Source organism: Zonotrichia leucophrys, chromosome 1A (assembly GCF_028769735.1).
Source record: "Zonotrichia leucophrys gambelii isolate GWCS_2022_RI chromosome 1A, RI_Zleu_2.0, whole genome shotgun sequence".
In the NCBI taxonomy this organism is placed as follows: domain Eukaryota; kingdom Metazoa; phylum Chordata; class Aves; order Passeriformes; family Passerellidae; genus Zonotrichia; species Zonotrichia leucophrys.
The window spans coordinates 62137211-62155151 of NC_088170.1; the positions used below are offsets into that span (position 1 = coordinate 62137211).

General features: G+C 34.7%; 1 protein-coding gene across 3 annotated transcripts in view; it reads right to left on the reverse strand.

The window, feature by feature from the left end:
• Nucleotides 1-17941, reverse strand: part of CACNA2D1 (calcium voltage-gated channel auxiliary subunit alpha2delta 1) — a 375032-nt gene that overhangs the window by 22586 nt on the left and 334505 nt on the right. The window contains exons 19-31 of one of the 3 annotated variants that reach the window (XM_064702956.1): nt 17806-17877; nt 16643-16714; nt 12816-12877; nt 11079-11155; nt 9860-9874; nt 9093-9153; nt 7297-7394; nt 5225-5309; nt 4950-5012; nt 3866-3969; nt 2492-2578; nt 2076-2143; nt 762-800 (exon numbers count right to left, since the gene is read on the reverse strand). In XM_064702956.1, the coding sequence (XP_064559026.1) occupies nt 762-800; nt 2076-2143; nt 2492-2578; nt 3866-3969; nt 4950-5012; nt 5225-5309; nt 7297-7394; nt 9093-9153; nt 9860-9874; nt 11079-11155; nt 12816-12877; nt 16643-16714; nt 17806-17877 (903 nt within the window). Of the gene's footprint in view, nt 1-761; nt 801-2075; nt 2144-2491; nt 2579-3865; nt 3970-4949; nt 5013-5224; nt 5310-7296; nt 7395-9092; nt 9154-9859; nt 9875-9986; nt 10019-11078; nt 11156-12815; nt 12878-16642; nt 16715-17805; nt 17878-17941 lie in introns of those variants that run through there. The other 2 variants (XM_064702957.1, XM_064702958.1) reach the window with 2 other exon arrangements.

Here is a 17941-nt window from a genome sequence, read left to right on the forward strand (position 1 = left end):
GTCAAGGACTGTAGTGGGATTATTCCAGGTGTCAGGTGCAGGAATGGGAAACCCACTGATTCCATCCATATGCTTTGCACTTTGTAAAAGATCCTTGCAGCCAGAGATTGGAGAGATAGCAGTGAGGTCAAATAGAAAACTCCCCACAGTACCCTTTCTGCTGTAATTCTTGCATTTAATGATCTTCACATTCCTTGAAAGAGCTCAGAAGACCTGAGCACAGAAAAGCTTTTAAGCACATGGCAGAACCTGATATGGTGACAGCCCCTGGATCTGAGTGCCAGCAGAGCTATGGGGTCCCCTGATCCTGAATGTGCTGGGAACCAGTGACTGGAAAGGCACATTATGGACTTGGGTGCTTCTAAGTTTGCACTTGCCCTTCTCTGAGTTACTCTTTTTTTTTTAGAATTTTAAAAATTATTATTTTTTTCCTCAGGATTTGTCTCTTGTTTTGCAAACTACTGTTTGCAAACTACTGTTATATTTTTATCACTTTTTTTGACATAATTCTCTTTTGCTTTTCCTGTATATTCTTCTTTACACTTGTTCTCATAACTTCATCACCATGTCACCTGATTTTATGCCCTCTTTCCCCCTTCCCCTCCTGGCCTTAATCTTTCTCAAGACACAAACAACTAAACACTGTTTTCTGTTAAATTAACACTCAAATAATAATGATAGGATCTGTCTTACATAGATCTAGAGAGAAGGAGTGAATTTCAATACTCTGTCAGAAATTCATAAACTGAACATTTTCTTACCATGCTATTTCTTTCACAGCCACAGATTTCACTGTTGCACTAAAAAACAGAAGTATGGTAATCTTCATAAAAATGTTACGAAAAAAACCTGTATTTTGAAGTTATATTAATAATTCAAGAAAAAATTATTATATTTTCAATATCTGTATATAGACTTCAATTTTGAGTATGTTTCATTTATCAGAAATATCTCTCTTAACAACCTATATTCTGTAATTATCAATAGCACAATCTTGATTGCCTTTCTCAAAGACTCTGATACCCTTTAACAGTATGCTCAATATACATAAATAGTTTGGAGTACTTGTCAGGATGTCAGTAATGTGAGCATAAAGCAAACCAGAAAGAATAGGAGCATTCCCATGTGTTTGGAGTTTGGAAGGAAAGCCTTCAAAAGTATCTTTTTTGACCATGAAAAGCTTCAAAGCATGGGAATCCTGTGTGGTAAAGGAAGCCCATCAACCCAGCTGGCTTTTATGGCTTTGATTCCTGAGATGTTTTATCATGTTCTTGCAGTACACATCCACACACAACTGTGTCCTTGCATTGTGTCCTCAGCAAAACAACTCCCAGGTGATGCTGCGGTCATCAGAGTTCTTTCTGAAATATTCATCCTACTTTCCATCTTTCACTTTTGCATTTTTGTCCCCAACTGTTCTGACTCTTAGGCAATGCATTTTCCTCCCCAATGAACTACAGCTCCAATACCCAACCAGCCAAACTCTCTTTTTGAGTCCCTGAACATACAAGCAACATTGCCACATCCAGTAAGGAGATTTCTTGAAGTTTCTTCATTTTGTGCCTTTCCTTCCACAGTTCACTATCAATTCCATATTTTCTTTTCATTTAACCTTTCCTCCTTCCCATTTAAACCTCAGATGCATTACACATCAGATGCATGGAATGAAATATTTAAGCACATATTTCATTAAGTTCTGCTAAAATGCTGTGATGTTGGATGCAATATAAACCCTTGCTGTTCACTGCTTACCCATCCTGGATATTAAACAAGAAAAGATTCACCAATTGTTTTGCAGATTTTATTCACTGTTACTGCAGAGTCTTACTACTAGCTAGAATATGTCATTTTTCTTTGTCCCTATCCATGTCTTATAATTATGAAAGCAAGACACGAACAAAATATGGCCTATTTCAACATAGATTTATTTTGTGCATTTGGATGATTTAAATACCACAACAACTTGGCAACTATGCATCTGTGTGACTCTGGCACAAAGAGACAGTAAACCTATTTGCATCTGAAGCTTTGAGAAATGCAAATAAAGTTCAAAAAAGACTTGGTCAATTGCTTACCAGGCTCTTGATTGTGGTTTTTGTGAAATTGTCCATCCAGCTGGTTGCATCAATTTTTATTCCAACAACTAACAAGAAATACATGAAAGTTTTTTTGAGTAAAATGAAGGAAAAAAAAGGTAACTGTATAATCCTAAAAACAGGGAGGGGAAATTATAAAGACAGCTAAATCACTGAACTGGAGAAGGATAAATTACGATTTTTGTTGCCTGATCACCAACATCATTCATGAGACTAATAAATTTAACACTCTTACTCAAATGCAAACAGATTTCCACTAGAAAGATTAAAACTGTCTCAGAGAAAATAATGTTATTATAGAGTGAAATTGCTTTGAAATCTCAATTAAATTTCCAATTTGCTGTTGAGCAACAACCAAATAAAGTATTTCAAGTTTCAGTACCACTCTGTCTTACCTGCTGGCTTCAGAAGTTTCCCATCAACTTGTATTTCCACAGCCTTGCTTACCATAATACCTGATTCATAGCTGTTGGCACCACTTTCTGACAGTACAGAAGAGAAAAAAAAGAACAAACAGAAAAAGAAGTTAGGGTGACATGAAAGCCTCTTCCTCTGAAAAATATATTATTATTCAAATACCAGGCTGATTTTAAAAAATCCTTTTCCAAAAGCACTGACCCAGGTGAATTTATCACCTGTAACAGCTTAGATCACGAACACTGGCATGACTAAGAAATATTTGTATTTCCTTTTCTTCTTTTAGTTCTTTTTTTACTGCTTCATAAAGTTACTATATAGCCTTTTCTTCTGCAAACAGAACCGTGAATACTTGTGCACATGTGAGCAGCTCTGTTAAAACCAGGATCAGAACCAAAGATTTTATCCTGATGTTGTCTATGTGTTTTTCAATGCAGAGCATACTGACACCACTCATTAATGTACAATTTCTGCTCTGACTGACTTGAAACTGTTTTCAACACTGCTTAATTTGAAAAAGCAAGTTAAAAGTAGATTGCCTGGAGCTGTCTGAGGAGCAGCAAAGGCTCCAGGGAATTTTATTAATTAACATCTTTACATTTTACTGAGAAAAAATGCAAAAACAATTACGAAATAAAAGTAATGAAGGATTCCATATGTTTAAGAGAGGAGTAAGTGATTTGTGGTCTATTTTTTGACATCTATTTTTTGACAAACATTTTTTGACAAACATCTGTTTTTTGACAAGCTTGAGAAGGTTAAAGTTCCTCACATCAATAAGGAGCACTTGCTATTGTGCTTATGTCGGTTTAAAATGTCACAATATCTCAGATCAACTGGTTTTGGCGAATAAGGGCAATTCTAAATAGAATTCAAAAGCAAAGTTTAAACTAGGTAGTGGTGCAGTGGATGGAGTTATGGGCTCTGGACCCTCATGCCTGGTTCCCCAAGTCAGTGCTGGGGGTGCTGAGACAATATACAGAACTCAGCTCTATTAGGACTTTAGGTAGTGTTTCTGTCTATGAGTGCAATTTTATTTCACTTTCTGTTAAAATAATTCTGCCAAAGCATCACTGTAAAGCAGTGTTTCAATACACTGAATGAACACCAGTCCTCTCTATGTTTTCACTTAGGGTAATTATGAGCACACAGGGCCACCAGAGTAGTTGACAAATTATGATGACCTTGTTTGGTGCCTCCTAGCTTCTCCTTAATAATGGAAATTATCCCAAGTCTTCCTTCCTTGTGAAGTGTCACGCCTGAATCTTTTGTCAGTGACCTCATCTGGTATGGGGAACTTCCACTTGTACTGAACTAGCTAACTCTGACATTTCTGAACTGCGAAGACTTACTGTTGTAGTATGGAGCTGTGAAAATATAGTTGTCATTATCTAAACTCCTCTTATAGAAGCTGACTTCATAAGTTTCAGCATTTTCCAACCAGTCTTCTCCTGCCCTAAATTAAAAAAAAAAATACAATTTAGAGTCTCATTAAATCTGTTCTGTGGGTTGTTTTCTTTCAGTGTTTCACAGTTGGAAAACGTGAGATTTATTCTTATAGTCCTCAGGATCTATCAGTTTTCACTGGTTAAAAGACAAGTGTAATCATTAGGAAAACCCCAAACAAACAAATTTTGGAGAACAAAAAGGAATTAGTATTCTTGAAAAACCAATAATTTAGTCTCATCACTTTTAGATTTGTTGCGACAAATACAAATGCAACACTACTTACAACAAAATCTAAAGGAACCTTTACAGCACACGCCTACTTTGAGCTTAATCCTAGAAGATTTAATATAGTGAATAATCCCAAAATAGGAAACAAACTCACTTGGGAGGTAAAACTCATTGCTATTTTCACACTTTGGGGAAACACAAAACAACCTAAGGAAATAGATAAATCTGCCATTTACCAGTAGATCTGTACTGGTGCCCTCACTATTCCCAGTCACTCGTGGGGAGTGTGTCTAGTTTATTGCATATCTAATTTCACATTTCCTTTTTGTCCTCTGTTAATGATACATTTTTTCTCTCTTGAAGTCCCTGGACCTTTAGGTCTGATCTCAGTCTAAAAAAAAACAAAGTATCACCCACTACTTTCCAGTATTTGCAGCATGCCATAGAACTGAGTGCTTGGGGGTAAATAGGAATTAGCGTGGCCCCACTGCTGCTACAAAGGCATTGCTGTTACTGCTACTCTACCCTGATTAGAAACTTGGACTACAAGGGCCTGTCATGAAAATAATGGGAAGATTAGATTCAAGCAGTGACACAGGTAAAATAAAAGAAAAACAAAGCATTCCATTAATTTCATAGCTATGAGTACAAATTAGACCCTAGGAGACTGTAGCTTTTTGTTCAATAAAGCCACTCTTTAACAATCCAGCCTTTCAGGCTTTAAAATATCACATTATACTATTTTGTAATAATTCTTACCTTTTGGGGAACACTCTAGTAATTCCACCATCTGTAACAACAAATTGTGCAACAACTCCATCTCTGTAAATAAAAATAAGATTTAAAATGAAAACTGACTGGAATTCTCATAAACTTCTATGTCAAGGGTTGCCATTAAAGTGCATAACTGTGAATAAATACCTGTTCTCTGTAACACTACCTGCCTATCTTTATATTCACACAGATGTATAAGATTTTGTTTCCAAACTCTGAAATGCATAAAAAAACCCATAGTCAATAAAAAGAATACTTACAGCGACAGTTTACTCCAATAATTTTGGACAAGTTCATTTGTAAATCCTGCATCCAGCAAAACTCTAATGACCATGTCAGTATTACCTATCAAAAGAGTTAAAATGTAAGTCATCTGAAACCATATGAGATGGAGTTTCAATAAAAGCCTAAATCAAAATTCTGAGTTATCAAGATTCTGCTTGAATGTTAATAGTGGCTGTTAATAGTTGACATTCTGCCTAACTTCAAATGATGCCAGGTAATTAGAGTTGGATAGATGCTCTCACACTGTTGAGTTCAGTTAAACATTTTCTTTGTATCCTAAAAATGTGTCTTTGTGTTTCAGGAATAAGGAAGGTGATAAGGGCCACAGCTTTGTAAAGCCCCTAAAACTGCAGATTAACCTATTTTTAAAGGATGTGTTCATTAAAACACTTTTTATCTCAGTTGATGCAAGGAAACAACAATTCCTAATGACATTCAACTACATTTTAAATATATTTAGATCAATTAAGTCCCAGGCTCTCAATTAAAACACATTTGTCATCTGAAAATTGGTATAGGGAAATAAACTAATTTTGAATCAGTAGCTTATACAGAGATGCCATGCTTAAATTTCTTTTAAAGGATGGTTTCAAGTCAGTGCTTCTCAAACATCTTTTTCAGTAACACTTTGGCAGAATTACTGAAGATCATTTCAATGTGGGAATTTTATTTGTTATTTCTTTTGAAGAGCATTTTTAGCTGAGATAATTTCTATGGCCACTCAGTCCTTTAACTCTGTGAACACTTTTTATTTATTAAGGAGACTATTTTTAAAGTAACCTAATTATTAGGAGAAAAAAAGAAGGAAAAAAAATTGCTGCATATTCCAAACTGAAATACAGCAATAAGTGAATAAAATTTTGGAATAATTACTTACTAAGCACGACTGTATACTATAAAATCACTAAAAATTGTCCTCAATATTTGCTTAAATATTACAAAAGGATTTTCATTTCTTGTTAAATTTTATGAAATTATCATTAATAGTTTTAATTACTGGAGGTGAATGTTTTCATTTCCAAGACTGAAGGTGAATGTTTTTGTTTCCAAGACTCAGTCAAGGTATTCAAATAAAATTTCAGTCAGTCAGCAATGTGTCAATGAATAAGATAATTCTATTAAAACAACACCAAACACCCATACAAGCACACAAAAATATCCTTTTGTGAGAAGATATCATATGTAAGTGGACATTCCTTCAGTTACATGGTCTAGAATAGAGATTCTTTCTGAATTGACCAGTTTTCCCTGACAACAACATGTCAGAAAGACTTCAGAAAAAAAAAAAAAAAAAAAAAGCTATTCCAAATATTTATAAATTAATAATAGTGATAAACAGACGCATATGTACCAAACTAAATTCAAACACTGATATTTTCTGGAGAACAAGGCATTACCACCTTACTGATGGTAATAGCTCTTCATTTATTCTAAACAGAGGTTAAGATTTATTCTAACAGAGGTTAATTCATCTCAAAATATGAATTAATCCCTTCCCAAAGGCCAGTGCTCACCACTGCAGCAGTCACATGGATTTGTGGTCTTCAGCTATTCAAGCCCAAGTGAGATCTCTTTAACCAATTTGTGAACCAGCAAAATAACTTCTTTATCTCTTATTCTGGTTAATGGGTATTTCAGTCTTGGACTTATTTTCTTTAATTATTTTTGGAATAAAATGACAAGAAAGCAGGTTGAAGATTTCATTACGAGATTTTGAGTCTGTTTGAGACTTTGGCTGCTATGCTTAAGCAAGAAAATACAAACTCAAAAACATTTGGGGTGTATTTAAATGAGCCAGTATTATTTGATGCTTCAGCAAGACTCTGAGAGGAATTATGGAAAACTCAGGATGCATAATGCCCTAAAAACTTCCCTAAATAATGCCAGAACTTGAAAACTAATTTTACACTCTCTACCTTGAATAGAAAATCCCAGCACTAGATAATTTCTGAAAAAAAACAAACTCACAAAATTTGAGCATGAACTCTCATCCACAGGTAGGTATTTTCCTAAGGAAATATTTCAGTGAGGTGAGAAGTGTACTTACATGATGAACTGGTTGGAGTATTTCTGTCAATGAATTCATTGAAATTTAATAGGAATTCAGTGTTGTTTTCTGATTTTTTTACATCATTACAGTATTCTCTGAAAAACAAAAAAACATCCGTTTTCTCGTATTTTTTTTCTTGTGCTACTAAAGCAGAAAATTTAAAAGTCCAAGCAGGCTTGCACAACTATTATGAAGTAGCTGGTATTGCTGTGTCAATTGGCTGCCATGATCAGTATTTATTGATTACCATATCAATCATTCAGACATGTACAGAAAATAAAGTGTTCAAACAATTGCCTAAGCATTTGTCAAGATTTGGATTGTAAGAAAACTATATGCATGAAATAGGGAATAGATTCCCAGAAAAAAAAACCTGAGGAGTGGGGTAGGACATATTAGGACATCATTGACTGTACACTAAAAATATGCCCAGTGAATTTAAATTGCTTCTGGATTAACCTGTACTGGAAAGAACCTGGTGAAACACAGACACCCATGCTCAACTCAGGCCACATTTACAGGTTAAGGCCCTATCCTCTGAGAAGTTTTAAATGCAATTTTATTAGGGTGCAAACCACATGAATATATAAACACTCTTTGTTTTGACATATGCAAAGCAGACAAAGAGTAAACTCCTGTCCCTGGTATAATGAAATAAAGCAATATATCATTGGGCAATTCACTGAATGCAGGCAAGCAATGCAGAAGTCACTGGGCATTTTGGAGACAAATATTATGTGATGAATGGCATTAAACAACTTTTAATTAAAATGTAAAGAGTGTTTAGCAGTAAAGCAGGGGGCTCTCTTTTTAAAGTGAGCTCTTATATGAATTTAATTTTACACACAAAAGAAGTGTGTTCAAGTATTCCATATGACTAAGATATCTTTTTAACCTTTATTTACCTTACCATAAGTCAGAGATACCACAGGCAGAATTTACCTTACTATACCAATATTCACATTTCATCAGAGCTACATATCAAATAGACTTTGTTCTGTAGGACAGTAGGGACTTGCTGGAAGCTCTAATTGGTGCAATTAATTCCCAATAAATTCAGTCTTTCAGAAAAATTAAATTAAAGAGTTAAATTAGGATACATCTTAAGACAGAAGACTTTACATATATCAATCTATTAATTGAAATCGATCTATTAATTGGAATTTAAAAGTGTACAGAAATTTGTCAAATAAAAAAGAATGCAACAATTCTCAATTATCTTGACTGTACACAATTTTCTTTCTTTATCATAACTATCTTTTAGAGGAACTCAATTTTTAGGAAGTCTTTATCATATCAGGTTTTCCTTGCAAACAAAATCTTAAGAGGGAAATAAGAACTGCAGAATTTCACATGAAAAAATCAAAATCTCAGGAAACTAATGAATTTAATAAATTTTCAATGACTTAATAGTTTTTATGTTCAATTAATTGAAAATTACCTAATATTTAAATAATAAAGAGCTTTGAAACCCTTTGTCTTGAAGTTGGGAAATATGCTGTGGTCAGCATTATGAAACCTCTTTTAAAAATAGTTGTAAAATCTTAGAAGTCAGAACCACAAGAAATGCCCAGATGTGAATAAGTTTTCCATTAAAATATCAATATCAGTTTTTGCAGTTCTCTGACTAATATCAGCAGAAATCAGAGCCTGAAGATGCTATTTACATTCCAGCATGAAAAAAGATTGAAAATTTTTTACCAAATGAAGCTTTATTGCTCAAAACAGTATTCTCCATGTGCTAATAATCAGATCAGATGCAGAAACAACACATTACTGGGAAATCCACCAACCTGGGTGCTAAAAATGTATAGCCAGATTGATCAAAATCCTCAGGCTTCAGTGTTTCTGTAACTAAAAACATGAAAAGTAAACACCAAGTAAGTAAACTGGAATTTTTGCCATTGTTTCTCTTATCAAACTATTTGGCTGACTTCTGCATGCATCCATGAATTTAGAAAGAAATCTTTTAGACACTTTCTCTCTAATGAATTCTAGGCTTCTCAGTATTTCACAACATAGAAGAAATTACTTGATTATTATATACAATGTACAACTGGAAACAGTAAGATCATATCTAACAATTTATTTAAGACATTTAATTAGCATAGCAACATGAGATATTTTCAAATATCAAACAAATATAAAAAAAAATGAAACATTGTCCCTAGAAGCAAACTCTGATACAAATAAATGACGCTGAGTTTTTAGAACATGAAGAAAAATACTGCTAATATTTTCTGCAATAACGTGTAAAACTCTCAATCGTTGTAGCATCACTGTAAATCCTACTAAAAATGGCTTTAATAGATGATATCATTGAACACTGATGGGACCAGACAAAGAAGGATTAGAGATTAGCAACATATTAAAATGTGCATGAAAACAGAAAAATACTTCACTTTTGTTTTTCCCTTTCTATTGCTACGGTACCCAATGATCATGAAGAGAGTCCTGAGATGAGGAATACAGAGGAGAATATCCAGTAGGAATAGAAATATAAATGAAAAATATCAACTGCAGTAAACAGAAGGAAATTGAGCAACAAGAATATACTTGCCCTTTTTGGTTGTCACTATCCATCAGAAAGAGAAAGCAGGGAAACAGAAAAAAACAGGGTAAAGCACAAGGGGTCACAAACCAATATTTTATTCAAACAGCCCCTTGAATAAAAATATTGCACATAGATTCAAAGGTTCAATTTACAAACAGCTGTAGTCTGGAAAAAAAAAAGACAAACATCTCTGAAGACTGAAGAATAGGTTCTTAGTTATTTCTCAGTACCTTCTATACACTGTGGCTATTTCAAGGGTCTGTTTTGCAGGTTTTATTGATACAAGTGCAAAAGCAGATGATCTAATTCATCAAGAGAATCACACTCTCTGCCCAAAAATTTTAAGTACTCCATATTAGAAAAAGTTACAAAATAAACCACTGATTACTAAAAGTTGCTCCATTCTTCTTCATATGTGGGAGCTACGGTAGAAGAGAGTGATGTAGTGCTAACCAATCAACTGACAATATCTGTGCCTGTCTGAGGTTTTTTTTTGTGTTTTTCAAACTTTCTATTTACCTGCATACTTTTTCTAAATTTATCATAACATCTAGAAAAATTTAAAGGCTGTTATTGGTTCTATTTTGCATACTACCTAGACTACAGTTAAGCTACTCCTAAAAAAAAATAAAACCAAAAAATCCTTTGAATATTGACAAGTATAATTTTCAGCTATCACTTCAGAATCTGTAAATGGTTTGAAATCAGTCTAATATAAAACTACAATGCAACCATCCACTAAAACTAATTGTAAAATAAATAAAACCTAACTGCAACCAAAACCAAAGAGGGCTTTCACATCATCCTAGCGGAGATAATTTGCTAAATATTATACTGTAACTAAAATACGAAAAAAAAAAAAAAAGGTATACTCTTACAGTCTATATTACTATATTTTACTAATACAATAAAAAAATTTAAAAAATTTTATCCAGACCCTTAAAATGACAGCAATAGAGGATACAAAAAGCAATGATTCTATAGGCACAGAGCAAGGGGTAGGGGTTGTCAGTGGGACTGACATGTTCTGCACATATTCTATTTTTATAGAATATTTCTTGCACCTCAGAGGTTACAACAGGTTAGAATCATTGCTGAAGATTTTGGGTACATCATGGTAACATCACTGATTTCCACAAAATTTATGAGTTTCAAACGTTGCTTTTTAAGTGAATCTGAGACTTTGCAATACCAGACAAAACCAGGGAATCTTTACAGTACTTACATCTGGCTAGAACTATAGGTTCATCTATTTTGGCTTTAATATAATAAAAGCTGTATGATGGTAACACCAGTGCCAAACTGCAACAGAAATGAGACAAGTAAAGCAATTATGTTATTTGCAGCAGTTTTCTAGTTTCAGCTTCTTTGTGTTTTGAAAGTAATTAACAATTTTGTAATCTGGATTGTCACGAGATGAGGCACACACACTGTGAAATACCAGCCTCACACTCAGTAACAGACACAAGTATATTTATGCCAATCCTGATTGTCCCTGAGTTTATTTTCATTCTTATTTACACTTATAAACACAAATATATCTGCACTGTTTAGCAGATACACAAGGAATTTCCAAATAAATACAAATTAAAAAATACATGATTTTTGTATCTTCCTCTGACACACTTAACATCCCAATATAACATGTCATGGTAATCACTGACTGCAAAAATATCACCTAGGACTGTGTTGATTTGCACACATCATATAACCAGAGACTCTCACTAATAAAACAATGAACAATACTCTCCAGGAAATGCATCTGGCAATACTTGCATTAGCATCCATTGCATTCAGGATCCAAAAAAAATATTTTCTTTAATCATGTAGTCACCACTAATAATTATTGGACATAATTGTATGATAATATTTAAAATTTGCAGAGCATTTGGAAAGTTTCCTTTTATATTAAAATTATTTTTGTTAAAAATGCAGGAATTATTTTTGCAGCTATATTCTACACATACATAGAAGAGTTCAGTTCTAAAAATGCATGTAAAGGACAGGAGAGATGAGTAATCATTAAATAAGTATCATCAACTCCCAAGTAACATCCTTAATTTTTTACACTTGGATTACATCCATGCAGAACTGCAACAGTTCCTAATGAAGAGCTGCAGAAATTAACATTAAAAATCTTGCACTGTTGACCCATAAATGAGCTGACCTTTAGTGACACATTTGCAATTTATACAGAATATGAGTGAGATTGCTGAATATTTAGTGATAGCCTTCTACCAATTCTCCTCTAGGGAAATCAGTGTCAGTGTACCTGTCATTAACAGTTACTGCTAGCAGAAATTGCTAATTAAAATCTATAATTTTATGTTTAATAAGTTTTCTGCAAGGATACTCTGAGGATTTATTGCTATATCTCATGCCAGGAAGCTCAGGCAGAATGAAGAAGTCATTTAAATTTAATGTATTTCTCTAGTGATTGCTAGATGGCAGTCTGATAAAAACTTCCTTTTCCTACAGACTATAGAGGCAGTTCAACAGAAAAATGGGATAGTGAATAGAAGATCCAGGTTTATGTTCTGTTGTTAAAATGGATTTGTTTGGTTTTACACCCAAATTAATGTTTGCATTCTCAGCGACTGTACACCTGTGCAGGATACAACAGAAATTGGAATCCAGCTTGTCTGAGGATTACTGTAATTCACCATAGCAGAAATAGCATTTTGGTCAAAATTTGACTCAATATTTATATCACTTAGTTTTGACCTAGAGTAGTTTAACTTTCCTAAGACTTGGAAAACCTTTCCTTGTTTTGGGTAATGTTAAGGAATGTTTCAACATTCCTTCTAATGCTACAATGTTGTGTGCTTAAATGAATTAGAAATAATATACACACCAATGTCACCTTAGCCAGTATAAAAATTGTAATGCTAAAAATATTAACCCAAATTAACCAAAAGGACACTTAAATAACAAAGGAAATCACTGGACAGAAATGAGTTACCTGTAATCAGTGCCATTCACAGCAGTCCATGTATATGTTCTGTTTCCTTTATCAATATACCTCTACAAAGAGATATTGGTGAAAAATGGAATTATTAAACTAAGGAGCTTCAATAATTGTGATCTTTCTTCAAAAAATACTATGGATAATCAAGTACAAATATTTTGTATTTCTATTTATTTTGCTAAAATCATGGGTGGAGCTGCAACTCTTTTCCTTAAATATATTCCAAACTTACATTTTGCAAAAGAATCAACCATATAATTGAACATGAGTAAACTTAAATTTAAATAAAATCAGACAAACCTGACCTGTATTTTTCACATTAGCCAGGCCTATACAAACCATTATCTGTGTGATTCAAATTTGATAGAAAATGCTTTCTCTTTTATGGATAATTCTGCACTTAAACTATGAAAAGAAAAAAAAAACCAACAAAACCCTCTCAGTTATAAAAAGACTTTGCAGGTAAGTCTTTAAAAACAAAAATAACCATAGCCTACCCTTTCAGGTCACAGCACCACTGGCTTAATGCATTTTTATTTGAATCATAACTACAGGCACAGTCTGGTAATTCTGATTGTATAGACACCCCCTGCTAAACTTAACATGTGTTTCTAATCTAATTAGGAAGGTCTTGAATTTTGGAAAAAATGTAACATTGAAATAAATGTTTATTTTTAAAAAACTTAATACATTAGGATAATCTTTACCATTTGTTTTCTTGTGGTATGAAAAATAGCATGATAGGCACAGTCCCACAGTTCCCCATAGATTCAATAATGAATCCACCTGGCTGACATTGTTTTACTCAGTTTTCCACTTTGAAAGCTATAAGATTATGCCAGCTGCAACATATTATTACTTTAACAATCAAATATTTGTAAGTATGCCAGCAGTGAAGATTGTACAGCTGTTGCAGTGCAACACTGCAAACACTGATGAAAGGTACCACAGGTACACCTCTAGGTTCTTTCTTTCCCTATGGTAAAAGGGCAGTGAGAAAATGACCATTTGGAAAAGAGATGACTTGTATGACATTAATAAATTCAAACCCACTCATTACCTCGCTGCTGCTTTTCAGTAAAGCTTGACAGGAAAATAATTTAATAGTCATTTTTGAAAGAAAATGAAGAAAAGATGAAAGAAAATGAAAAAAAAAAAGATAAAAGAAAATCAGAAAGAAGATGCATATAACAGTGTCTTGTACTCTGATACATTTCATATTTAAGTTAAAAAGATGGTTGAAGAGATTCCTATTCAAGCCTATTTATATTGAATGTGTACTTCAGGCTAAAGTCAGCCACCTGAACCTGCTGCTGGCAGCGCCCCCCAATCAGGCACAGTGTCATGGGTACCCCCACAAGAATAAAACAGTGCCCAAGGTGGGAGGGGAGGGAAGAGAAGAACGGGGCTGTAATTAAATCCTGTTGCCACCAGCATTGTCACAGTGCTTGAAAGCAAATTGGCTGAAAGCTCCCTCCAAAGCAAACCCAGCAGATAACACATCTTCACACCTCAGCTCCCATTCACCTTTGCCAGCTTCCTCACTCTGAGCCCATCCCATCCCCAGCTGATCGCTGCCAAGGAACTCACACATGACATTGCAGCTTTTGTGACCCTTCAGTTTTCACTGCTGCCCACCCCTGCTGCCAAATGTGGCAATGCTTTTGTTCCTATGGCATCTCCTCTGTTCCTTGGAAAGTCCCTGAGGCCTTGGGAGACTCCAGAGCACCCCACCCACATTTGCTACAAGCCCAGTGTCTATGCTGTAGGATGAAGTCATCTCCCAAGACACTGCTGGGGCCAGCTGCAACACAAAAGGAGAGCGATGCTAACTTAAACCAAAAAAACAAAACAAAAAGAACATCAATTTTAAGCCCGAAGACTGCAACTGTCAGTTCAGAGCAGCCGACCACATCAGCCCATTTTATAAGAAAATATATGAAGCTATCAAGTGCTAAGTGATGCATGGCTCATGCGTGGTCCGTGGTTTAAAGCAGCTTTTTTCTGGTTCTAGCAGCCTGGAGCTGGGGGCTGCCATGGCTGGAAGCAGTCATCATAGCCAGCCAGCTCTGACTGCTCTTTCTTCTCCCACAGAGGTCTGGGTAGAGGAAGAAATCTTGGGCCATGGTGAAAGGGAAGGTGAGGATAATTAAGTTCATTGGCATTGAGACATCTGGGATCAAAGGCTGAGGATATTTTATTCCAACACAGATTGTGGTCTGGGCCGTGTGTAACTGGCACATTCTCATGCACCCAGGGATGTCACATCCTCCCTCCTGCCCAGATTCTGCAACTGACTTCAGCATTTCCAATACTACCCTCCCTCTTTCTTTGGGCAAAGAGTTGCAGGACTAACTATTTCAGGTCTTGTGTAGAACAGAGCCTGAGAAATGTACAAAAAGCCTGAAATCTCTTCAAAATGTTTGCCATTAATGCAATTTCTTGTACAACCATAATCATGTTATTGTATTTTTTGTGACCTTCTAACCCTTCCTCTTCCAATCACCTACACAGAGCCTTTTTCACCCATAGATCTGGAAAGACATTCCTTAAATAAAACAACATAAATCTGAAAATGTGCCAGCATGAAGTCTCTTCCTTCAGCAACAGTTTATCCTCATCTCAGATGCCAGCAGGACTTTGGACTCTCTGACAGTGGCTCAGGAATGACCCAGTTTCCCTTCAGGGAACAGACTGGTGGCATCCTAAACATCCTAAACAGCATCAGCTCCTGACACAGGTAAGGGGGGCAGAGCTGGCATCCACTGGGGCTTAGCCTCTCTGCCCCAGAAAATACCTATTTGTGCACCATTCTCCAACACTGCAGCCCTTCAGGGAAAAACACAATTTTTTCACAGGGCAGGATTTACCCAGAGATTGAAAAGCAGTATTGTAAAGCTTGGTTTTAGCATTTTATTGTGAGAAAGCATGAAACAGCAAAAGGAGGCAAGGACACTTTTCCCACTGGGAAAAGGGGAAAGTCAGTATGAATTAACTGCAATAAATTCTTCTAATTATTGTTACAGTGAGTTTATATCTATGAGTTGTGCAGTGTCTGCTAAGTCATCAAATTAAATATCTTCAAATTGACTTATGGTCAGAGCAAAAGGGTTCCAAAAAGCTGCTGTGGAACTGTGACTGTGGGGCACACTCTGGCCAGAGCTGCTCCTTCAGATCACCAGTCATGATTCCTTCTCACTGAGGTCCCTGTGAAGTAGAGCACCCATGTAATGACCCATATCAAATTTGAGTATTTCCTATTGCTAGAAAATGTCTGCATATTAGAGAAAACAGTAGCAATGATTTTCAGGAATAAGTATTTTGGACAAGAAAATAAAGAACTCAACAAGCTGGTCAGAAAGTACATGATATAACTGTAAGATGAATTTGCTTATCCCAAAGAGTCTTCATTTATGGCTAAAAAATATTACTTTATTATTTTTTTCTCACAATTTTCTTCCCATTCAACCACAATATAAACTACCAAAGCCATTCTCACACATCTCTGCAAGCAAATTAAGCACTTTGTTTTGGAATTCATGCACAGAAGTAGGCTGGGTCCATTTCCTGTTGAACAGAGTGTAAGACCTCATCAACAACTGCCTGATTAATGATGCACCAAAGAAACCAAGAAACAAAACAATTCTTTTTTCCCTAAGTAGATTTTTTCTTACTATAAGCCAGTAAAACTAGCAAATCTGGAGGGAAAAAATGGTACAAATTGTCATTACAAAATGAATATCACAGCAATTCACCATTTCACGTTATTTTTCTAGCTTGGTTTGTTCCTATAAATGTAACTCTTTGGGTTCCTATCTTACCTCATCCTGGGACTTGACCAGTGTTTCAAATGTTTTTTCTCCACTTTCTCCATCTATCATTTTTTTCCGAATCTATTGGCAAGGAAGAAAAGGAAAAAGTGAAATAAAGAGAAAAAGTGTAGGTGTTGTATGTGACATGAATAATCATTCAAGTGATCAAAATATTTCCTAAAACCACAGAAAATGCTAATGCAAATGGAAGTCAAAACTCTTAAAAAAATAAGTTTTGTTTACAATTTTCAGATTTTTCCAATTAGAAGTTGTTTTATCCAAATATTTACTCAATCAGTAGAGTTAAGAAGCAACAATTCTGATATACTTTCAATTGCCAGACCATGCCATAAAACTCCTTGATGTTGGGCACTGACAGAGAGAATGAATTCTGTGTGAAATGAAGTTTTCATTCTGCATGAAAAGAAGTTTTGCCTAGCATTTCTGGTCCCTGCCAGCACATCTGTGTGATTCAGGTAGTAGCACTGATTCACAGAAATACTTTTGTACCAGTTCAAGAGTAACTCCCCTCTGAAGCAGCCATTTCAAAGAAACTTAAGGCAGAATTAAACAGATACCAAGGCAGGGTGATTACTGTCAGTATAAAAGAACAATTTCAGTCAAAAATATGTTAAAAATGTAAAATGTTTAAAAGCCTTTAATTTGATTTCAGAAAAAAACCTAATTATGTTAAAAATTTATAATTTCTGAATATATTACAAAATCAGTAACTGAAAAATATACAGAGGAATTAATTTTCTATCTACACTTTGTTTCTCAGTTCTCCTTCTTGCCACAGGAACAATCTTGCATTAATAGGGAAATACTTTTAAAATATTTCAGGTAAATATTCTATTAAAAAGTGTTATGTTTTGAAAAATTTTTCTAGCTTCCTTCCCAGGAATTGGTGCTTTAATGAAGAAGAATTTAAGTAGTAATCATGGTGGTTTTCAAAATGAGAGGAATACATTTAGAGAGGAATAAATAATGCTGGGGTTTAATTTGTCTAAATATAACTTCATCTTTATATAAAGACATCATCTTACCAAATTTAAAATTCAGATTTATATTGAAAGACATACCCATTCAAAATCTATAACATTCATTGCTTTGCAGCTATGACATGGTGAAATATGAGCAGCAACAGGCACTAAGAAACCATGTACTCTCACCTCAACTTTAATATCATTTTCCAATTCAGCATCTAGAAAATCCAGCGTAACAGGTTCCTGGGATTTAGGATTCTGAAGCAGAAGATATTAAATGATCAAATAATAAAGACAGAGTACTTTAATATCACAAACCACT